At 36.3% G+C, this 25,632-nt stretch overlaps 1 protein-coding gene across 2 annotated transcripts in view; it reads left to right on the top strand.

Annotated features, from left to right (window-relative positions):
• The first annotated feature begins 459 nt into the window (after positions 1 to 459).
• The window catches only part of LOC148940353 (uncharacterized), a 48,149-nt gene continuing 22,976 nt past the window's right edge, over positions 460 to 25,632 (top strand). Inside the window, exons 1-2 of one of the 2 annotated variants that reach the window (XM_089105815.1) lie at positions 462 to 553; positions 23,955 to 24,130. In XM_089105815.1, coding sequence (XP_088961941.1) covers positions 24,085 to 24,130 — 46 coding nt within the window. In that variant the 5' untranslated portion in view covers positions 462 to 553; positions 23,955 to 24,084. Of the gene's footprint in view, positions 554 to 23,954; positions 24,131 to 25,632 lie in introns of both variants that reach the window. The other variant, XM_089105816.1, reaches the window with a different exon arrangement.

The following is a 25,632-nucleotide window of genomic DNA, read 5'->3' as shown; positions in this document are numbered from 1 at the left end:
AACGAACAGAAACTATCCCGTATATGAAAGGGGCTGTACCCTCTTCAACGCCTCGCTCTTTACGCTAAAGTTTGACTCTTTCTCACAACTCCATTTTTTAGAACAATAAAAAACTTTAGTGTAAAGAGCGAAGCGTTGAAGAGGAGATAGGCCCTTTCATATACAGAATAATTTCTGTTTGTTTTTAAGTTTTAGTATTGCTCCTAACTTTCAGTTAAAAAAACTTTTTTTTATTTAATATAGAATAGTATTCATTTGCTAGAAAAGTAGCAAGGAATTAATTGCTTTTAAAAAGTAAGTTTTTTGTTGAAACTAGTGACGGTTTAATTGCATTACGGATGTCAAAATATACCATAAATTATACCGTGTTTCAATAAAAGGATACCGCAAAAACACCGCTTTTTTCACTGGCCAGCACCGCTTTTTGGTTTTTGTGTTGTCGCAACACTGCTGAATGGGGCCATTCTCAAATAGAAGGTTTCGAGATTTATAAGAAAGTTCATGAATTCTGACACTTAATTTCCAAATTGTCTACTTGCTTTGCAATGTAGATGTAAGCTTTTCATGTATTTTGGTTCCTAGATTAACATGGTTATATACAAGGTCGTACCCAGGATTTTTCTTCGGAGGGGGTTTGACTCGAAAGATTTTTTTTTTTGGGGGGGGGGGGGGGGTGTTACACAAAAAAAACGCATGCAAAATTTTTTATATCCATTTTTATTACATTTCTACGAGTCAAAAAATAGTTTTGGGAGGGGTCTTAACCCCCTCCCCTCTGGGTACAGCCTTGGTTATGTATAATGGGCTTCTCAATAGCCTAGCTTCAAATTTTATGTAGCTTAGGCTAGTACTGGAGCAATAAATATATTCATAGGCCTTGACATTTGTTTTTGCAGTAGTCTAGCAGTTTGGGATGGTGGCTCTTCTGAAGTAAATAGCCTAGGCTACTATAATAACAAAACAGTAAAGTTGCAGATTATCTGTCAGTTGAGATGGCTAAGAAATATCCATAGTCCTAGAATCAGAATTTTATCCTAATTCTAAATAAAACATTCACTTGCATTGCAATGTTTACACCTCCCCCTTTTAATGGTCAAATATATTGCCTACCCTGATTTGTATGTAGGCCTATAGGCTGGGGTACTAAACCAGAAGGCCCACAGTTTGTGCAATGTTTGGTAAACACTCACCAGTCCACATTTCAGACCTATGAATAAAGTGAACATAACATCCAATGCCTTTTTTGTGCTCTTTCTGAATGTAATAATTGCTTTTGGTGCAAATTTAATTTTAACCTAATATTTCTTATCTTATCTAAATATAGCCCATATGTATATATTGCCCATGTGTTTTCTTATTCTAGATTTTGTCACTGTTGATTCAATTCAGGGTACTGAACCAGCAGACCAACCCTTGGAAAAATGTTCAGTTCTTTAATCAGAACAAAAACCACAAAATAAGCTACCTGGATATGATTTGTGCATCACCTGAAAGCTCTGTCACTGCTTGTTCAACACACTTTGAAATATATGCTAAAAGCAGCATTGCTGATATGCAAAAATACTTTTCCTACACTCACCACAATGAAGATATACTCAACATGCCAAACCAGTTTTCCCACCCATACTTTCACATACTCTGACATTTTAACTAGAAGACAGACATTGGACACAACCAGTTTTCCAACAAGGATCAGAACAACTTTTCAATTAAACCTTCAGATATTTGTATTGAAAACAAATTAAAGTAAAAATATCAAAAAGTAAGAAAAAAACATTTAAACCTTCAGATACTTGAATTGAAAACACATAAAATTATAATATCCAAAAGTAAAAAATATAAAAAGAAACAATATTAAATGAGAAAACAAAACTGCCACTCTTCTGGCAGTGAAACTTGGTTCCTTTTGTCTATAATAAGTCATCTAGCTCTTTTGATGATTTGGTATAATTTGTTGACAGGTCTTCAGGGATCCTATGCTTGTGCATATGCCCCTCATACCCAGGGATGTTTTTTAGGGGGGCAGTTGCCCCTCCCCCCCAATAATGTAAGGAAAAAAATTTATACTTCCCATGCCCTTTGACTATCCAGATATGGACCCTTCTTGTCCTCCCAATAAAAATGCTGGAGATTTGCTCCTGCTCACCTGTTACAAGTGACTCAAAAGCATACACAGTCATTCCAAGCAATAATGGCAATAAATGCAACAGCAACTATCACCATCACCACCAGAACTTGTTGCTAGCTTATTTCTACCTAAACAAAAACAGGCAATTTAGCTGAAGTATTATATCTTATGCTTGAATAAAATGCTAAATTTAAGTACAACTGCAAACCTGAACAAAATTTAAAGCTCCAGACTGAAAATCTACTCATAGTTTCAGGCACAAACTGGGGATTTATTTATTTCTTACATTTTCTTTTTGAATTCCATCAGTTTTGTCCTATAGTACAGTTTGTGATGGGAAGGGGATAAAGTGGCTAATTTTCCCAGACTTAAGAGCTTTGTTCTGATAGGTATAAGGTTTTTTTCTGAATTTTGGGATGGTCTCACTTTGTTTGTGGGGGGTTGTTAACTGGTTTAGTACCCTAGGAGTAAATCAGTTTTAACAAGAGTGATGCTAACAGAGGTATATAAGCCATATCTAAAATTAGAAAAAAAGGTATCTTCTTTGAGGGTCTGTAAAGGACTTAAAATTGAACTTGTGCTAAAAGCAATTGTTTTATTCAGAAAAAAAGGCACTGAGTGGTATCTTCACTTTGTTTGTAGGTCAGAAAGGTAGAATTTTCAATATTTGCCCAATGTTCTACTCTCTAATAAGCCCAAAAATCACAAATAATGACCCAGATATTATTTATACATTACCTGAAAGCTTTTTCAATGTTTATTTTTATCCACTTTGAAATATACTCCAAAAGCAGCATTGCTGCAATGTTTTAAAACTCCTAATAATGAACATGTACACAATTTCCAACACGCATTTTTATTAAGATGCTCTAACTTGTCAACTAGAAGACTGACATAGAAGACAACTGGTTTTTCAACACAGATAAGACTAATTGCTTTACAAATCTTCAGATACTTGTATTGAAAACAAATAATAGTAAAAGTATAAAATAAAACACAGTAGTAATTAATAGAACAGTATTACTCTTCCAAACATCTCTGGTAGCTCTTTTTGACTTAGGAACTCATCCAGCTCTTCTGATGATCCAGCATGGTTGGTTGTAATATCTTCAAGGATACATCATTGATTCATATGCCCCTCACATCTGTCACAAGTTACCCAAAATCATTCCAATCTCTACAGCAGTAAATACAGAACTAACTATCAACACTGTCACCTGACCTTGCTGCAGGCTTACTTCTACCTAAAAAAAAATGGAAAATGTAGCTGCAAAAAGCTAAAATAAAGTAAATCTGCAAACCTAAAAAAGATTCCAAGTTCCAAACTGGAAATCTATTTTTAATTCCAGGTGAGAATTGGCAATTTATTTAGTTTGCATATTTTCTATTGAATTCTGTCAGTTTTTCCCCATATTGCAGCTTATGATGTGAGGGGATAAATTGACTAGTTTTTCCATACTTAAAAGCATTGCTCTGATGAAAGATTAGAGTCTTGTGGTAGTATATTAGGTATGATTTTGGCTTGGTAATATGGGGTCAAGAGTTCAAAACTTAGCTGTAGTAACACACTGCAGGAACAACAAAAGAACCTTAGTAGTCAAGAAGGATTGCTAATCTGAAAAAATAATAAGAGCAAAAAAGATGTGAGAGAATTACTATTGATTGATGAAAACAAATATATGACTTTTTTGTAGGAAATACTTGCACAAAATGTTGGAATGGTGTTAAAAAAAACAACCAAGTGTCTAAATACAAGAGCCTAGAATTTGCCCTGAAAGCTTCACTAGAATGCCTTTTAGTGGTTTGCAAATACAAACAGAATGTAAGCCTAGCCAAAAAGGAGAGAAAAGAAATGAAGTAATACCATACTTATTGCTGTCTTTTGCTTCTTCTCAGATGTTTCAATCAGGGCCTTGATGCTTACTTCATTGGATAGCAAGTATTTTAGTGGTGCATGAGCTTTCTGCTTACTCTGCTCTGGGTTTTTCTCCTCAAAACTTAGCAGGGCCTTCATCAGTGTAGAAAACCCAAATGTTTGGTTACTCATTGCCTTTGATGTTCCTGGTATCATTTGAGCTTGTAGAAGAACAGGAGGATTAGATGCTTGGGAGCTTTGTCCTTGAGATATGCTTGGTTCTGGAGGATCTTTTTGGCAAACTGGGGCTGAAGGGATTGATGCTAGGTCTTCTGGGAATGAAGAGGGACCAGACTGATTCTTAACTGAAGCACCTCCAACCATTGACGGACCCTGGTTGAACCTGGCTTCTATAGGTGATGATTCTGGCATAATGTTGCAAAGACAGAAGTTGTTCATCAGAAACAGAAAGTTGTTGTATTAGAAACAGAAAGTAGTGATAGATCTGGTATGCTTGTCTGAAGCTCCATGGCCTTGGTTGCCTATTTTATGTCTTGCCAAAAGTTCATCCTGTCCAAGTAGGTTTGTCCATTTGTTGATAGTATTTAAATGTTAAAATGTTAATAAAGAATGTGCTAAAAAAATTATGTTGATAGAACCTCCAACCATATAAGGACCCTGGTCAGTTTTGGTTTCTGCAAGGAGAAGGAGTGATGATTCTGGTTTAATATTGCAAAGAAAGGAGTTGTTCATGATAGTTATATCAGAAACAATATGTAGTGAAAGATTTCATATGCTTGTCTGAATCTCTTCAGCCTTGTTTGCCCATTTTATGTCTCACCAAAAGTAAAAAAAAACTTTGTGGGAGGTTTCTCGTTTCTAAGAAGGTCTGTCCATTTGTAGATGAAATTCTTGAAGGATGTCAGGCTCAAGTCTATTCTTGATGGTCTGGAGAGGGGTAACAAGCCTTGACATTTCTTCATATCTAGGGCACTGTAGCTGAAGTCGAAGTCACTGGAGTTTCATGTGTTTTTGCATCTGGTGTAGGCAGTTGGTATAGTCAACTCCATGTGCCTGCCAAGGATGAATTTCAAACTTTCTGAATGCATTTTGCAAAGACTTGATGAGGATCTGCTCAAAATTGAAGGGAAATGCTGGGCTATGGTTGATTTGATAATTTTTCTATCTAGTTTTTAAGCCTGAAATGATATTGGATTTCCCTCTTAATCACAAAGACCAGCTTTTAAAATAAGTGATATTGTTTTTCCATGCAGTTTTAAAAGATTTAAAGACCCCCACGTCTACAGCCTGGAGAGTATGTGATGCATTTTTGAGCAATTGTAGCAGATTGTCTTGGGAAAGGATTGACAAATCATAAGAAGTGGGACTTGAATAGCTGTCAAGCATAAGAATTGTTTTTCTGCAGACCTCTTGCTTTTAGCCATGGAATTAAGAGGGTTTTGAGTCAAGAAATGTGGCCTGCTTCATCCACCCCATCTCATATCTTGCCATGATTCCTTTGGCATATTCTGGTGGAGTTTTGTGTCTGGACACTTTCCTTTTAGCAGTATCAAGGGATCAAGTTGCTCCTCTACTATAATCATACACAAGAGGACAGTAACTAAGGGCAGGACAGTGCTTTCTAAAAACCAGAATATAATTTGACTTTACTGAAAAAAATTCAAATGAATTTACTGAAAAAAATGCGCATTATCAGTTTAATATACAATATACTTATATTTATTCCTTAAAATCTTAATTAATTTTTGATCTCTTAAAGCTATAAAAGTGAAAATATTTAAAAGGATTTTTTCAGTAAAGTACAAATTATATTCTGGCTTTTAGAAAGCATGGGTTTTAGAACCCTACTCATATTAATTCCTGCTTCTTTCGAGTTTCATTTATTTATTGATACTGATTTGTGGTAGCTGTGTTCTTGGTACTGTAGATTATTTGATTCTAGTTTTGTTCATTTTTGCTGTATTGGAATTCTTTACTTTAAAAAAAAAATTATTTTGTGGAAAAAGTTTTTTAATCAATTTCTGTTCATTTTATATTGACATAGTCTTTTTCAAGGAGAAAGGCTGAACCTCTTGTAAGTTAAACAACCATCCTTTTCATCAAAACCTTAAATACCTCCAGGGTAAAACTTACAACCCTTTCCCCTACTCTCTGGGGTTTGTTTCAACCCCAAAAGCCATGTTATATGATATTTAGACAATTTTGAATAGAACAGCTATCTCAAAATTTCTATCAGATGCATCTCAGGACAACATGACATGTGTGTGTGTGGTGTGGGGTAGCTGCCCTCCAATAACTTTGACCCTTAAAAAGAGCACTAGAATGTCTGATTACCAATCCAATGAGCCCCCTTGGAAGTTTATCTGACCACGCTTTCTATAAGAAACCTTATATGTCCCAAGGGCATAACTTACAACCCTTGCCCTAAATGCTAGGGGTTTGTTATACTCAGAGATATAATTTCTAGACCTTTCTGATATGCTGAACAAAATTGCTATCTCAAAATTTTGAATGTAAATACTTTGTGAGATGATGGGCATGGGGGGCATTTGCCTGCTGATTACTTTCGACTAATAAAAAAGGAACTAGTCCTCTCTATTTCCAATCAAATCATCGCTTTTTGAAGCTTCTACGACAAAACTTTCTATAAGAACCTTATATGCCCCAAGGGCATAACTTATTACCCTTATCCTGAGGGCTATAGGGGGAGGGTTGTCATCCTCAAATACATATTTTCCAGACCCATCAACTACGTTGAACAAAATGGCTATATCAAAATGTTGATCAGAAATGATGGATGTGGGGGGGGGGGTGTGATTCTCCCTCTGATTACTTTGACTATTCAAAAGGGCAACAGCCCTCTCAACTCGAATTGAATGAGACCTTTTTGAAGTTTTTATGACAATGTTCTCTATAAAAAAACATTTTATGCACCCAGGGCATAACTTACAACCTTAGCCCTGAGGGCTGTGGGGGGATTGTTGCACTCAAAAACATAATTTCAGGACCCTTCAACAAAATGGCCATATCAAAATGTTGATTGGCAGTGTTTGCACCCCTCCAATCGCTTTTGACTATTAATAACAGCACTAGCCCTTTCAATTCCCAGTTGAATGAACCGTTTTTGAAGTTTCTACAACAGCACTTTCAATAAAAGCCTTATATACCCCCAGGGCGTAACTTACAACCCTTGCCCTCAGGGCGTAACTTACAACCCTTGCCCTCAGGGCTGTGGGGGGAGTGTCCTCCTCAAAGACATAATTTCCAAATCTTTCAACTATGTTGAACAAAATGGCCATCTAAAAATTTTGATTGGATGTTTTTGGGGAAATGGTAGGTGTAAAAAGGGAGTTAATTGCCCTTCAATCCCTTTTGATTATCAAAAAGGGCACTAGCCCTTTCAATTTCCGATTGAAAGAGCCCTTTTTGAAGTTTCTATAACAATACTTTCTATAGAAACCTTATATGCCCCCAGGGCATAACCTACAACTCTTACCCTGAGAACTGTAGGGGGTTATCATCCTCAAAGACCTAATTTGCAAAACTTTCAACTACATTGAACAAAATGGCTATCACAAAATGTTGATTGCATGTGTTTGGGGAAATGGTGGGTGTGAGAGGGGGGTTCATTGCCCTCCAATCACTTTCAACTATTAAAAAGGGCAGTAGTTCTTTCAATTTCCAATCAAATGAGCCCTTTTTGAAGTTTCCCCAACAACGTTTTCTATAAAAAAAAAACTTATATGCCCCCAGGTCATAACTTGCAACCCTTGCCATGAGTGCTCTGAGGAGGGTTATCATCCTCAAAGACCTAATGTCCAAAACCTTCAACTATGTTGAACAAAATGGCTGTCGTAAAATTTGGATTGCTTGTGTCTGGGGTAATTATGGGCATGAGCAGGGGGTTAGTTGCCCTCCATTCACTTTCAACTATTAAAAATGGTAATAGCCATTTCAATTTCCAATCGAATCAGTTGTTTTTGAAGTTTCTATGACAATGCTTTCTATAAAACCTTATATGCACCCACTGCATAACTTACAACCCTTGTTGTGAGGTATTCGGGTGTTGCCATCCTCAAAGACCTGATTTCCAGAACTTTCAACTACGTTGAAAAAATGTCTATCTAAAAAATCATTCAATGCACCCGGAGTAGTAACATCCCTGTGCGAGCGCTGTGTAAAATTTGCTGTGAAATATCTTGGGCGTTCGTTTATCGATCTATTTGAAAATTATAAACATTATTGGGTAGAGAACAATACAAAAAATTATTTGATAAGTTGACAATTGAAGTGCCTAGTGAATTATCTTGGGCGTTCGTTTATCGAGCTATTTGAAAATAATAAACATTATTGGATACTAATATGGTTAAGAAAAGTGGAAAGCGATCAAGACAAAGCGATTTGGACGAGTCTAGAGGGTCCACGGAATCGACTGATAATTTTTCAAAGTTGGATAAAATCCTTGCAATCGTCGAAGAAACTAAGAATGATATTTCGGAAATAAAAAGGGAAATCAGTGACATTAAGTCTGGTTTAGCGTCCCTAACGTCTCGTGTTGAAGATTTGGAATTAGCAAAAGTGACCCATGAAAATGAGTTATCCAGTATTTAGCAGGAAATATCGGCACTACGTAAACAAATTGCAAAGGAACCCGGTTTTGGTGAGTTAGCTACGAGAGTCCTTGTGGTAGAAAACATGGATAGAAGAAGGAATATTATTCTCTGGAAAATTAAAGGTGAATCTAAGACAAAAGCTTAGGAGCAAGGTAACGCCTTACTTTTCCAGTATCTTGGGATTATTACCCAATATGAGCTACTTGAGTTTACGCATAGATTTATCAAAATCCAGTTCAAGGATGATAAGGATAAATTCTGTATCATCCAGAAAAACAAGAAATTGCGTCAAAGCCTGTTCAGAAGAGAAGCCAGAATTGAATCTCCCTATGTCTATATAACAAACGATGTGACGAAAGGTGTTCGTGACATTCGTAACTCCCTGAAAATCAAACAGAAAGAATTGAGAGAAAAGGGAGTCAGTGCTTGGATCCCCCCAGTCGTCCCACCTGTATTATGCTTGATTGAGAATGAGCAAAAAGTGAAGCTTAAATGGTATAATGTCGTATAAGTCAAATGCATAAAAAATGTATCGGAAGTGGATTAAAGTGGTTTTTTAGTATGTTTGAATGGATTTATGATTGTAGTTAGTTATGATTTAGCTCAGGTATCCATGATTAAATTGCGCTCGCCTTTGGGTGATGGTAAGGATAATGGTTAGAGTGAGTATGATGTCAAATATTGTTTATGTATTACTTTTTTGTTCTTATTTTTTATTTTCGAAATTTTTTGTTGCCTTTTATTTTTTTTCTTTATTTTTTTTATTTTATTTATATCGGCTAACAGAGACGGGATGCGAAGTTTTTTTTGAGTTTAGATTATGGATGAGTTAAGTTTTGTATAAATTCCTGCTGGTAGGTTTATAGGAACTTGAAAAAAATCCTCTTTATATTAATAATTTCTTTCATTGGTTTTCGACAAAATAAAAAGTTTTTCAAGATGTTTAAAATCAACATAAAAATAATTTTTATTTTGTTCAATATCTTTCCAATTTAATTAAACATCTAACACGACTGCCATTTTGTAATTGTAGAGGATTAAATGGCAGCTTAAATTTTGTGCATGATTTTCTTAAAAGGTTGTCAACAAATGTGTTAGGAATTTGTGAGACATTTCTTGATAAAAATAATACATTCGAACATTAATAAAATTATAAGTTTTTTAAAATTATAATTATAAGTTTTTTGATGCTAGTCGAAAACAGAATAAGAGAGGAGGAGTTGGTATTTTTATACGAGATGATTTTGCATCTTCTTTACGTAATGAATTCATGGTTTGGAATGTTGAGATGCTATTTGAGAGTTGTGTAGTAGAAGTGAATGATGGAAGAAATACTTTTTTGGTAATTGTAGTATATCTGCCACCATCGTCTAGTATTCAATAGTTTTTAAGTCAATACGCGTCGTTGTTGGATGTCCTCGCCCAGCAACGCCCTTCCCTTCATGTAATTGTTTATTCTATTATTTATTCACTGTAAAGTAATGTTTTGACAACGAATAAGGGATTATAGTTTTTTAATATTTATGTTCCACAGATTCTGTGAATTACTTGTTTACCAACATCAAGAATTTGTGATAACCAAGCAACTCTTATTGATAACATTTTTACATCTGAAAATTGCCTTGATACCCATATTATTTTGAATGATACATCTGATCATTGTGTTGTTGTTTCTGACTTCTCTGGATCAGGAGTGGAACGTGAAAAGAGACCAAATAAAAGTTATAAAAGGATAATTAACCAAAAAAAGATAGATGAGATGAAATTAAAAATAGGAGATATAGATTGGAATGATGTCCTAAATTTTGAAGACCCGAATCAGTCAATTGTTTTATTTTATATTAAATTTAACCAAATTTTTTACCAAGTATGTTCTATGATATTAAGAAAGAGTAATGATTTGCCTCGTAAACCATGGGTTACTGAAAGCCTGTTAAAGAGTATAAAAGAAAAACATAGATTGTATAAGGTGAAGATGCAGTACCCAAATGAAATTAATATTGAAAATTTTAAAAAATATAAAAATCGGTTAACTCTTGTTCTCAGAGAAGCGGAAGCAAAATATTATCAAAATGAATTTCGCAAATGTGATTCACCTCGGGAAACATGGAAATTAATAAATGAAAAAATTAATAATGTTAAAACAAGAAATATTCCATCTCACATTACAAGTCATGAAGGAGTCAAGATAACTGATGAGAGAGGGATGGCGGAAGCATTTGCTGACCATTTTAGAAAATTTGGACATGGTCTGGTGGATCAAATGTCTGCCGGAACACATAATCATAGAAAATTTTTACCAAATAAAGTAGATAAGACTATATTTATGTGCCCTATCTGGTTCTCGGAATACCAAAAAGCCGTTACTAGTTTGAGGAATCGATTTTGGGCAGGAAGTGATGGCATATTGACTTCTCGGTTTAATGAATTAGTTGGTGTACTTTTTTAGCCACTTTTAAAAATTTTCAATTCTTGCTTAAAAAATGGATATTTCCCAGTTTGTCTTAAAGTAGCTAAAATTTTACACTTGTTTAAAAAAGGTGATAAAGATAACCCAAACAATTATAGGCCAATTACTATTTTATCACCTGTTTCTAAAGTTTTTGAAAAGATAATAAAAAGTAGATTTATTTCATTTCTGGAAAAGAATAAGTTTATTTCTCCTAATCAGTTTGGTTTTTTGAGTGGTACATCAACAGAGCAAGCAGTAGCTGCTTTACATCATTTCTTATCAGAGGCTATGGATGATAGTTATTTGGCGGCAACTATATTTTTTGACACAAAAAAAGCTTTTGATACATTAGATCATGCAATTCTTTTTGATAAGCTGGAAAATATAGGAATCCGTGGAATAGCTCTGGATTTAATGAGATCATATTTATCTGACAGAAGTTTTAAAGTCCAAGTTTGTGAAGAATCATCTCATATTTTCCCGTTAAAAAAGATAGGGGTACCGCAGAGATCTGTATTGGGGCCGATACTTTTTTTGATTTATGTAAATGATCTTCCAAATTGCATGCCCTCAGGTGATGAGTTATCAATATTATTTGCGGATGATACAGCAATTAGTTTGAGGGCGGGCAACGAGGAGGACCTATGATTGTCCTTGGAGACTGTTGCTTTGAATGTAAATTCTTGGTTTCATGATAACCAATTAATACCTAATTTAGAGAAGTTGGAATTTATGGTTTTTGGGAGAAGTTCGAGGTCAGTGAAGCGTTTGTCATTTCAAAGTATTAATATTGGAGCGTCCTCCATAGATAGAGTGGATTTATATAAATATTTAGGTATTTATATTGATTCAACTTTGTAGTTTAAGGCACAAGTTATTAAAATTAAATCAAAATTATACAAGACTTTCTGTTGTTTGCATAGATTAAAGTTTCTGTTTCCATACCAAATCATTAGAACTTTATATTTTTCATTAATTGATTCTTATTTCCAGTATTGTTCGACTGTTTGGATGCTGACTTTCCCTTCAAATTTACGAGGACTCCCAATTGTTCCAAATAAATCAATAAGAATTCTGGACCATTTTTTAGCACACCCTAGGAAGACAGAGAAATTTTCTGAAATTAAAACATCTTTTCTATTTCTTGATATTCTGGATTTACAACAAATTTTGCACCTTAATTTGGGCATATACTACTACTACTACTAACAACTCATCGCAGCACCAAGCCGCTTGAGGCCAACACAGCTACGCACGCTCCTCCTCCACCCCAATCTATTCAAAGCCTCCCTTTTTACACCCGCCCACGTAGTTCCCATTTCCTTTAAATCTTTCTTTATGACGTCCTCCCAACCCAGACGGGGACGACCTGCTTTCCGTTTAGCCCTAAATAGTTGGCCGAAAAGAACAATCTTCGGCAATCTGTCATCCTTCATCCAAGCAACAAGCCCTAACCACCTCAACCTTTCTTTCATTATAGACCTAGAAAGCGGTATTGAACCACATTTTTCGTATAGCCTATTGTTTGAAATACGGTCAGTCAGCCGGGTACCCAGAACACTCCTTAAGCAATTTCTCTGGAAAACATCTAGCAAATCTTCGTCCGCTTTTTGGAGCGTCCATGCTTCAGAGCCATATTTGACCACTGTCATCACTATAGCTTCTAATATTCTAATCTTGGTTTGTAGACTTATCTTCCTATTCTTCCAGACTTTTTTCTACTATGGAAAAACACCCTGAGCCTTGGCTGTTCTATTTTTAACATATTAACTGCTCCCACCATCTTTACTAAAAATAATACCGAGGTAAGTGAAACTGCCCACCTGATCAATCTTTTCATTACCCAACGTCACCGTTTCATCTTCACTTATTCCTAGCCTTAGTGACTTAGTCTTCCTAACATTAATTTTCAAACCAATACTAGCACCCTGAACTCGCAAAACCTCTAAAACTTCATTCATTTTGCTCACACTTTCATCTAGGATGCTTAAATCATCAGCATAATCCAAGTCCAGGAGACTTTTTCCTCCCCATTTGATTCCGTGGTCTCCCATTGCCTTTCCTGTGCTCCTCAAGACAAAATTCATCAAAATAACCCATATAAATGGGGATAGAACACAACCCTGCCTAACTCCTGATTTAGTACAAAACCAGCTGCTGACCTCATTTCCTACCTTAACCGCAACGGTTTATTCTCGTACATAGCACTAATCACTTTAATGCATTTGTCTGGTATACCATACAGGGATAAAACCTTTACTAAAACTCCTCTATCAACAGAATCGAACGCTTGCTCATAATCTATAAAACTGAGGACCAAAGGTGTTTGAAAACTTAGGCATTTCTCAATTATTAACCTAAGAGTGAAAATATGGTCAACACACCCTCTACCTTTTCTAAAACCACACTGCTCTTCTCTTAAAACTTTGTCTACTGCATCTCTCAGTCTAAAAAGTATCATATTACTTAGTAATTTGCTACCTACAGAGACCAGACTAATGCCTCGATAATTACCACACTCACTTTTATCACCTTTCTTATAAAGTGGCTTATTTAAGGTTTTCCTAAAATCGTTAAGTACTTCCCCTTTTTCAAAAATCATATTCATAATCTTCAATAACTTATTTCTAACCTCAGAGCCACCATATTTAAGAAACTCATTTACTACCCTATCAGCACCTGGAGCCTTATTATTCTTTAATCCTTTTAGTACTGTTGCTAATTCCTCCTCACAAAACAAATCTTCCTTCACATCCAAGGTATCACAAACTTTTCCATTTTCCTCTATATTTTTTCCTGCAACTCTATCTCGGTTAAGCAAATTCTCAAAATGTTCGGCCCATCTTGCTTTAGCTTTTGTCTTATCGCTAATTGCCACCCCATTCCTATCTTTAGCTTGGACAAGTCCGGATTGACTACTACCTCTCAATTTGTTAACGTGCCAGTACAATATTTTACTATTATGCCGTCTAGCTGCATCTTCTAAATCCTCGGCAATTTTATCCATGGCCTCCAATTCACACCTCCTTAGTTCATATTTCAATGCTTTCTCCACTTTCTTTACATTTCTTATGTTTTCATATTATCTATCACTCAGATAATTCTTGTACAAGTCCTTTCTCCTTTCTATTAAACTTAAAGCTTTTTCACTAATATTCTTAGCTGCAGTTCTAGCTTTCTTCCCTAATACACCTTCAGCAACTTCACAAATTATTTTTCTAAAATTATTCCAACCATCTTCCACATTATCAAATTTTAAACTCTCAAGTTTAGTATTCAACTGTTCCTGGAAAGTTTCTCTCAAATTCTCATTCTGGAGTCTACTAGCATCATAACTTCTCGGGAGGTAATTATCCTTCCGATATTTCAGCTTTAAATTAACCCTTGACACTACTAGATGGTGATCTTTACTTTTAACATCAATAACGGCACTCATATATACTCTAGTATCTTGTATTGATCCTGCCAGTCTTCGATTTACTATAACATAACCAATAAGGTTTTCTGTCTTACCATCACGTGAATGCCATGTTAACTTATGAGCCATTTTATGACCAAACATCGTATTGGTTATAACTAGATTGTTATACCTACAAAATTGCAAAAGTCTGTATCTATTACTGTTTTCTTTTCCTACACCAAATTTACCTAAGCTGGGATACAATCTATCCTTATTTCTACCAACCTTGGCGTTAAAATCCTCCAGCAATAACATCATATTTCTACCTGGGACCTTGTCTATTTGCTCCTGTAACTGTAAGTAGAATTCATCTGAGTCACTAGTATCTCCATCAGTCGGTTCTACAGGGGCATATACTACTATAACTGATACCTTGAACTTTCTAGTCATAAGATGAGCAATTAGTATTCTATTATTAATACATTCCCAGCCTAAACAAGACTTAGCAGCTTCCTTATTCATCATGAGCCCTACTCTCTTTCTACGAAACTCATCCTTCCTGACTGAATAAACAATTTCTATATCACCTAATTTCATGCTTTCTACCCCTGGGATATCAGTTCCTGAAACTCCTTATAAGCCATTTCGAATCGTCTGAATTCGTCAGTCAAAATGTCGATACGATAGTCATTTTTAATGTCGTAACATTCCACGTTCCAATTTTCATGCTCTTTAAATCATTGAAATTTTTTTCGCCTCAGGAAAAGCAATGATCCCGGATACCAGTGCAGGACGGGGATCACATATCTTCTCAAGTCTACACCGAAGTGCTTAAGCCGGCTTAGAACCGGACAGCAAGAAGTCCCTGGGACCTCCATTTGGGCATATGGTTTTTGAAAATCCAACATAAAGATCATTTTTTCAATAGTAAGAAACTTTTGGTTGAAAATAAACATAGCTTTTTATCAAGAGCTAGGATTAAGTTTCTTTTCCCGTTTGTTAAAATAGAGAGATCCAGACTAAGTTTAAGATATAAACTTCCTCATATTGCGAATAAATATAAGTTATTTGAATTAGTAATTGAATCACCATCACTATACATATATAAAAAGAAATTGAAAAAGATGGTCCTTTCAGTCTACAGTAGCGGGGATTGATTGTATTATTGATTTATTTATAAATTTTTAAGTAAATCCCATCCCTATCGCCGTTAGTCGATAGTTAAGTTTTGTTTGTTTTTTTTTTGTTTTTTTTTTTTGTTTTTTTTTTTCTCATTTCTTATTTAATTTTAATTTAAATCGTGTTATTTTATTATAAAATTTTAGTTTATTTCTGATGTTAAGTTAGCGGGAAGTGTATTTTTTTCCCCTATTGTTTGATAAAGGAGACATTACGAGATTCTTCTCTTCTCCTTTGTATAAAATTTATGTATATGTTTTTGTTAAATAAAGTCAAGTCAAGTCAACTACGTTGAAAAAATGTCTATCTAAAAATTTTTATTGGATGTTTTTGGGGAAATGGTGGGCGTAAAAGGGGGGTTAGTTGCCCTTGAATCACTTTTGATTATGATAAAGGGCCTTTTCAATTCACTAGCCCTTTCAATTTCCAATTAAATGAGCCCTGTTTGAAGTTTCTATGACAATGCTTTCTATAAAAACTTTATATGCCGCCAGGTCATAATTTACAACCCTTGCCATGAGGGCTCTGAGGAGGGTTATCATATTCAAAGGCCTAATTTCCAAAACTTTCAATTATGTTGAACAAAATGGCTATCTCAAAATTTCGATTGTTTTTGTTTTGGGGAAATGATGGGTTTGACTGGGGGGCTTGTTGCCCTCCAGTCACTTTCATAAAACATAAAATCGCGAAGAAAGGAAGAAAACCAGGACAATTAACAGCCAGTGAAAAAATTGAAAAACTATGCAAATATTTTGGTCAAGACCTCCGCTTGAATGTCCTCAGTGCAGAAGTTTCTACAACAACGCTTTCTATAAAAACCTTATATGCCCCCAGGTCATAACTTACAACCCTTGCTGTGAGGTATTTGGGTGTTGCCATCCTCAAAGACCTGATTTCTAGAACTTTCAACTACGTTGAACAGAATGGCTATCTCAAAATTTAGATTTGATGCGTTATGGGAAATGGCGGGCATAGAAGGGGTGTTTGTTGCCTTCCAATCACTTTCGACTATTAAAAGGGCACACGCCCTTCCAATTTCCAAATGAATGAGCCCTTTTCAAAGTTTCTGCAACAACTCCTTCTATACAAAGTGTACTGGTCATAAGAAAGAAACCAAGAAACCAAAAAATAATAAATAATACATTGTGCTAACATCATTCCTGCCTATGAAAAAAAAATTTATAATCTATACTATCCTTCATAAGTGAACAAAATTTCATCTAATTAATAACTACCTGCCTCCCAGAAAAAAAAATCAAAATCTTTGCAAAATTCATAGATTGGCAAAAGCTAGGTTGTGTTTTGTGTCAGTATCTGGATTAAACTGAGCTAATAGTTCTGCCGTATGTTAAGCTTGGAGAAGACAAGAAAGAAAAAACACTATCCTAAAGGAGAATCAATGAGGTTGAAGTTTTTTCTCAATTTGTTTATGAGTGTTGCTTTTTCAGGGGCTGTTGGTAAATGGTTTAGTATCCTGCACCTGATCTCCCAGCTTTAAAAGTTTACTAAAATAAGGAAGATTCATTGCATATATTTGATATTTGATCATTAGGGGGGGGGGGGGTCCTTTGTAAAGTAAATGGTTTTAGTGTCAATTAGGCCTATTGAAAGGAAACATGTTGCTAAAACAATATAATAACTATAAAAGAAAATATAATAATATAGAAGTTTTAAATAAGACTATGGACATCGATTTTTTTCTATATATTCCCAATAATTTGGGTTCACCTTTTTTAGGCGTATCTCTTCATCTACCCTGTTGACTGTAATCAGAAACTTAGGGGTTATGGTGGTATAGGGGGTGGGGGTCTAAAAGAGGGACATTACCAGGTGGAGTAAATACAGATGTAAACTGCCTATTTACAGCATTAGCAATTACTTTTGGGTCATCTATTACATAGTCCCCTTCTCTTTAAGTTGCATAATAGAGTGTCTGTTATGCAACTTTTAACAGAATCAGAATCATTTTAATGAAAACAGCTGTCATAGACACATTAAAAAAAATGCACTAAAAGGCGCTGTTTTTTACATGAAAACTTTTTTACATGAAAACACTTCTCTACATTTTATTAAAAGCACTTGTAAAAAAAGGAACAAAGGAGTTACTAAGTCTGTTTGTGTGGCACGAGACGGGCATAAGTTTGCTTTTGCTTCTGGTATTTGCGCGGACAGGCATTTTAGGTGGTAATATTGTCCTATGTACAGGACTAGACAATAAAAACTGGCCAAAACGAATCATCACCTGAAAACGGCGATCGTGAAGGCTTGGTATTTCAAGTGACTTCAGAGCGGAGCTGTAATCTACATATTTGTCGCAAAGAATGATCTTTACAGCTCGTTTCTGGATCCCCTCCAAATCATCACTTAAGTAATCTATGTGATGAACTTGTGGGCCCCAGACGGGACACGCATATTCAAGGATGGGTTGAATAAAAGTGAGGTATGCTGTTTTCAGCTGATACACTGGAAAACCTAGGCGGCGCATCGCCACCAGTGTCCGCATAGCATAATTTCCCTCCTTAACCATCTCTTGTACATGAATAGAGAACGAACAGTCCACACTAAAGGTGACACCCAAGATAGTCGCACACGAAGCAGAAGGGAACAAAGTCGCGGGGTAGGTAAAATCGCGTTTAAGTGGGATGAACCTCAAAACCTTTGATTTATTCTCATTAATTTGAAGACTGTTCGCAGTACACTGTGATTTAAACTGATCGAAAAATTTGGGGTCGAACTGGGCTTTAGCTTGCGAATCCTTTACGTGGTATTTAAGAAGCGCAGACAAATCATCGACGAATTTAAAACGATCGTCAAAGTCAGAAAGTACATAGTTGATAACAGCCAGGAAAAGAAGAGCTGCTAATTTGGTACCTTGTGGGGCGCCATATGTAATTTCCACCCATTCCGATTCGATATCACTGGGAAAAAAGGCGTACACTTGTTGATACCTGTGACGTAAGAAATCAACTATCAATTGGAGGATGTATTTACGGTCCCCCATTAACTTGAGATTCCGGGCGGCAAGAGGGTGCTTAATCAAATCAAATGCCTTTCGGTAGTCCACCAGAAGTAAATCTACAAACTAGTTTCTAAACTCCAACCATTCATCAACTATGTGATAAGGTCGTACTAAATAAACAGACGTGCTGCATCCCTTCAAGCAACCATACTGGAAGGGGTCAAGTGACGGTGAAATTTCCGTGAGAAGTTCACGATATATGAAAGATTCTGCAACGTTAGCAAAGTTTGGTGTGATCGAAATAGGTCTTAACTGATCACATGTCTTAGGTCCTTTAACTTTGGGTATTACGCGAACATAGGCTCGCTTCCAAGCATCGGGAAAGGTTTGTTCACTGAAGCACTGATTGATGATCGATGCCAATGGTTTGGCTAAAAACAAGGCATATTCGCGAATACGTTAGACCAGCAACTCACCAGGGTAGGAAGAGCAATTCGGTTTTAGTTTTTTAAGTTCTTTAAAAACAGCAAATTCGGTAACTGTTTTATTTCGTCAGTTTCACAATCGACTAAGAGATCAACCAGTTCGGGCTCTGTAATTGAGGGGTAGGTGGTACAAATGCCAGCAAAGATTGATTGAGAGTTAAGCGTACGAATAGTCACTTTGTCTTTTGTGGGCTTTAGGTGGCTATCTTTGGTTTGCCATAGATTTAAATATTTATACTAGCTGGGGATTTTATCCCGCAACCTAGGGGAGTACTACGTGTCTATCATGTTAGTAAAAATTATACCTCGAGTACCGCCCCTCTGAGACATAGCACTAGTAATTACCTGCTTCAGATGGAGTGCAATCGATACCCATAGTCTGTTTGTCTGGTTAAAATCGCCAGCTATTATGAAGGCAGGATAGGCATGGGCACGACGAAGTTTATCGATGTAGGTCTGTAAATAGCTGATAAGCTCTTTCCTATTTTTTGCACTCTCTGGGTAATACACAGATGCAATTATCAAACATGAGCACTTTTTTAATAGTTTGGATGGCTTGCACTCTACCCAGACAACTTCGTGACACGAATCGGTTGGTATATTTAACAGCTTAGATGCAATGTCATTACGAATATAGATACCAACGCCACCACCTTTTCTACTCAAGCCTCTATCACGGCAAGTGTTGAAATAGCTAGTGTAGCCTTTTATTCTACCCATTTCATCAGTGATATCCCAGCATTCGGTAACTGCGGCAATAGGAACAGTCACTTCTCTCAGCAGTATCTCCATCTCGTCAACTTTATTTGTTAAGGATCGGGCATTACACAGAATGAAATTTGGAAGCTCTGCCTGAGCTGATAACTGTTCAGGACGTAATAGTGGGGGAAGTTCATCAGAGGAACACAGTAAGATCGGCTGCAGCTGTGATGGAGAAAGAGTGGGAGGAATTTCGTACCTTTGCAAACATCTTATTTTCACAAGAGTCCTTGGTTCACATACAGCCGTCCTCTGGTCAGAAAGACGTTCCTCAGAAACATGAACGGGTATGGCCGTCTGTCTGTTTCGCCGCCCGCCTCTCTTTCCACGCCGTCTACGCTTTTTTTTTTGTTATGCAACTGTTATGTGTCTCTTATGCCTATTTACAGTGTTGGTAATTACTTTTGGGTCATCTATTACACAGTCATTCTCTTTAAGTTGCATAACAGAGTGTCTGCCTGGTTTACAACTGAGGCATAATTCCAAAAGCATTTTGGATCTGACTTGCTTGCTGCTGCAATAGCCTCTTCATGCTGTTCAAATAGCTTTCTGGATAAATATCTGACTTGAATTTATGTTATGGTATATTTTGGGTAGTGATTCTTGTTGTGTATGTTCTGCACACAAGCACAGTTAGTCTGGTGGAAATAGTTTTAAAGACCACACTGCTTTTTTATTATTTAGCAGAAAATAATAATGTCAATAACATCAAAGAGGATCATGGCTCATTACATCAACACAGGGAGTCAAAAACCTTAAATTCCAAAGGTTCTAATTGTATTGTAAACTCTCACTTAAAATCAACATGGAATGATTTAAAGTCAAAGGAAAATAAATGTTATTTAACTGTTCTGTTTTTCCTAGAGGAATGTCCTTATGGCCAGTGTGTGGGCAAAATGAAGAGGCTCCTCCTACCCCACTCCCCTTGAGGTTGACAGACCTAAATACACAGATGCTAATCAATTTTTGTAATGCTTAAAGTCTATTTCTGAAGCTGAATAACTCTGGAATCATAGGTAGCACAATCGCACTGCCTAAGAAAAGCACAACGTTGTCACAATGTATTACTTTTTTTTTATTCCCTTTCTTCTTCTTCTTCTTCTTCTTAAAGCTCTTGCTCGGCAGCGTCGCCAGCGTAGAGGGAACCAGTCGTCAGCGCCGTCAGTCTTCTCCAGAGTGGTCGGTTCAGGGCGAGGGTTGTCACTTCAGCCGGGTTGATGTTTATGGAGGCGAGCCGATCACGGATGACGTCCGCCCATCTGGTGCATGGTCTTCCCCTAGGACGCCTCCAGCCGTTTGCAGCTGGGTCGAAATCGAAGATGAGCCGAGCGGGTTTTTGGGCAGGCAGACGGAGCAGATGACCATACCAACGCAGCGAGCGAGACTCAAGCTGCTCGGACAGGGGTGGGAGTTTGAAGGACCTGAGGATTTCTGAATTTCGTACCCTGTCGGGCCATCGAGAGCGTTCGATTTTTCGGAGGTGTTTCGTCTGGATGGCATCTACCTTCAGCGTCTGTGTCTGAGTCAGTGACCAAGTCTCAGCAGAATAGAGCATAATGCTGGCAACCGAAGCAGAATATATTCGTGCTTTGGTGAGACGGCTGATCTGGGGTTTATGGAAGACTGTTTTTAGAAGGCGACCAAAGACAGAGTTTGCTTTTGCCGCTCTATCTGATATTTCGGCATCTAGGCTTCCGTTTGAGCAGACAATTGAACCAAGGTAGGTAAACTGCTTGACTACCTCTACAGTCTGGCCACAAATTTCCACAGATGACAGGGGGTTGGACAGCTTTTTCTCAACGGGCATTATCTTGGTCTTCAACCAATTTATTTTCAGACCAAATTTCTCAGCGGCAGAGGCCAGTGTTTCCAGTGTAGTTTTGAGGTCACTAATGTTTTCGCATATTAGCGCCACGTCGTCGGCAAAGTCGACGTCTGAAAGAACTCTTCCAGCAAAGCTTATGCCAAACGGCTGCACCTGCTGTGTTTTATTCAGGATGTGGTCTATTACACAGTTAAAGAGCTCAGGTGCAGCAGCACATCCTTGCCGGACACCATTTTTAATTTTGAAATATCCAGAAGGCCGTCCATTTACGATCACCACACTGTCAGTGTTATTATACAGTTCTTTGAGGAGACGGACGGTTTTCGTGGGTACGCCAGCAGACTGGAGGATTAGCCATAGTGACTCCCTATCGACAGTGTCGAAGGCAGATCAAAAATCGACAAAGGCAATGTACGCCTTCCTCTTATATTCAAGAGTTTTCTCTACTAGCTGTCTAATCGTATGGATTTGCTCGGTGGTGGACCTGCCTGGCATGAAGCCAGCCTGCTGGGGGCGACGCAGGGCATGGAGGTATCTTGTTGCCCGTTTGAGAAGCAGCATAGCGAAGAGCTTTCCAGGAACTGAGAGTAAAGTTATGCCACGATAATTGATACATTCTGCTTTGCTCCCCTTCCTCTTGTAGATTGGCACAAGTAGGCCCTTTTTCCAGTCTAAGGTATTTTTTCAGAGTGCCATACAAGGTTAAACAGCATTTGTAGCCAGAGGATCATGGCTGGACCCCCATTTTTAAGGAATTCCGATGTTAGGTCACATATTCCTGGCGCTTTGTTATTCTTTAGCTTGCGGGTGGCAGCTTTCATCTCCTCCGCTGTAAATTCAGGACCATCAGGAGCAGGTATGGTAGCAGCAGCTGCTAGCTCATGGTCCGTCTGGTCTAATGGATCTGAGTTGAGCAGTTTCTCAAAGTGGTCCTCCCACTGGCGGAGGCATTGTGATTGGTCGTAGATATTCTCACCGCTAGCGCTTCGAAGGTATGGCGTAGTTTGAGTGTGCTGACCTGACAGCTCACGAAGAATCTTGTAGGTGGCTCCACTGTCCTTTTTCTTGGCAGCCTCTTGCAGTTCGGATGCCTTGCTGTCAATAAAAGCCTTGCGGTCTTTGTGCAGCATGGAATTGCGCTCTTTGTTTAGCAGTCTGTATGTAGCCATGTCCCCGCCAAGACGTGCTTCTTGCCTGAGCTCTATGATGGCAAGGGAGTGATTACTGATCCAGTCCTTTTTCTTACGTTGCCTCCCTTTATTCCCTTTAGACCACATAATTTGCACTTTACTGAAAAAAATACAAATGAATGTGCATTGTCAGTTTAATATACATATACTGATATTTAGTAATCAAAATGCTAATATTATTTGATTTATTAAAGTTGTTATAAAAGTAAAAACATCTATATTTTTTCAGTAAAGTGCAAATTATGTTCGGGCCTTGGGAAGGCATAGGGGTTTTGAGCCCTACTCATGTTATTTTCTGCTCGTTTTGAGTTTGACTTGGTTATTTATTGTAATTTCTGTTTGTTTTGGGTTTCATTTATTTATCGATACTGATTTGTCATAGTTTCACGCTTGGTAGATTATTTGATTCTATTTTTGCTCATTTTTGGTTTAATGGCGTTCTTTACTTTTCTTTGAAAAACTTGTTTTGTTGAAAACGTTTTTTTAATTAATATATATATAAAGCTGAATTTTTCATATATATATATATATATATATATATATATATATATATATATATATATATATATATATATATATATATATATATATATATATATATATATATATATATATATATATATATATATATATATATATATATATATATATATATATATATATATATATATATATATATATATATATATATATATATATATATATATAACATAAAGAAAGAAAAACGAGCAAAAATGGGGTTTTTATTGGTCAAATGAAAATACTGAAAAAACAAAGCAAATATTTCGAGAGGACAAAAGCCTCTCTTCTTCAGCACAAAACGAAACGATGTATCCAAGGAAAGTGCCGAAGAGAAAAAAAAACAACAACAAAAAAACGCGGAAAGTCAATGTGAAAAGAACCAAAAAACCTTTTTCTTTGGTTTTTTGGTTCTTTTCACATTGACTTTCTGCGTTTGTTTTTTTGTTGTTTTTTTCTCTCTCTTCGGCACTTTTATATATATATATATATATATATATATATATATATATATATATATATATATATATATATATATATATATATATATATATATATATATATTCCAGGGAATTTGTGTAGCATGTCCAATTTTCTTAACTTGAACGTTGAAGCTTGTTCTTCTTATGGTTTTGAAGATTTCAACCAGATTTTCAGTTACACCCGAAACCAATAGCATCAGGAAAGGGAATCATAGAAATGACCGAATTGACCATGATATCTGAGCCCCCTGTTGTTAAGCAGGGTAAGTATACCAGTTCAACAGTCTAGCTTACTTTTGCTGTTTAGTAATAAAAGTGATTATGCTAGTACAAGCTGCCATTTTGTGCCAATAAACAATAATTTTGGCAACAGATGTTTAAACAGTTCTATTGTTGTCATATATTATAAGATAATATATTTATTCAAAGAAATTGCTATCAAAGCTCCTTACTTGTAACATTGAGCAGCCAAAGATATATGGAATATACACTGTAGAATTAAACAATTTGTGTAATGAACTGTAAGTAAGGAGAAACTGAGGCCAATATCGACCAAAAGTTTAAGGAATGGAATTTTGAGAATAATTAATGCATCAAAAGAGTTGGTTCTTTATGCTGATTCCAATTATATAAAGTTCATCAAGTTTAATGTTACATTCCAAATGCAACAAACCTGAGAAAATTTGTATGATTTTTGAAAAAAGTGAAAAATACCCTCAAAACGGTAAGTAATCGTTATTAAAATCACCCACTAAATTCAGAATATTAGAGAAGCCTACTGTAGAAGTTTCACGCTGCTATTTACAAAGATGTAGAATTTCTCTTTTTTTTAGAAGAAACATAAAGAATGCATGTTTTTTTTGTTTGTTTTTTTATGAAGTAATCACCCAAGTCAGTTGGTAAAAATGAATACTCAGCCGGTAAAATCTATCCTCCCCCCCCCCAAACATTTTGGATGGTGAAGCCTCTGGTCGTTACCAGACTGAGTCTACGGGAAGTAATTACTTGTACTTTTTAGTCCCAGCCTGTTATCTTTGTGCACTTCCATCATAGTGCATGTTTTCTGCATTTACTGCCAATAATGAGGTATATTCAATTTATTTTCTTTGATTTTACACTGTTATGATAACTCAACCCTCCAAAACGCGAAAAAAGAATTAAAGTAAATAACATGTAAAAACTAATACTATAAGATATTCTACATCATACATTCTGCCTATATTTTGGATAAAGGTAGAAAATTTCAGAATTCCTTCTTATCTTCATTATTTTTATTTGTCTTGCTTTCTTTTTGACTGCTCACTTTTGTATGTGGGGGAATCTTCCACGGGGAATACACCTTGCACCACATTGCGTAATGGGTATTGTTGTTTAATGTATAGTATATGACGTGTATTGCTAATTGAGTAAAGAAAACATACGTGAGCTTCTAATCTAAGAGGAAATAGCATAAAACTTTCCTGGATTTGCCTACTATTACTAGTTTATTTTGCTTACTTGGAAGTCAAACAGCGTCATCTATAATAAGTCTTACTAGAGGACTTCAGAGTGCGTCAAAATCATATTATGATACAGGTATGATTGGAGAAACTAAGAGTATTAAACTTGTTTTTACTCCTCGCTGTCGAACTTTCTATTTCGTTCGCTGGATAAAGGCAATAAGCTATCGAAAATAATTCACAACGCAGTTAAGTTCTACAGGTATAAGATGGAAAGGATAGATGAAGCCCGAGTTTTACTGCATGAAATCACATGCGCTACTGAG

The sequence above is a fragment of the Artemia sp. Qi Xiang Cuo genome, chromosome 20, assembly GCF_049724085.1.
Source record: "Artemia sp. Qi Xiang Cuo chromosome 20, ASM4972408v1, whole genome shotgun sequence".
Lineage (NCBI taxonomy): Eukaryota > Metazoa > Arthropoda > Branchiopoda > Anostraca > Artemiidae > Artemia > Artemia sp. Qi Xiang Cuo.
The sequence above is the reverse complement of the archived record's forward strand: the minus strand, read 5'-3'. Positions and strand labels throughout refer to the sequence as shown.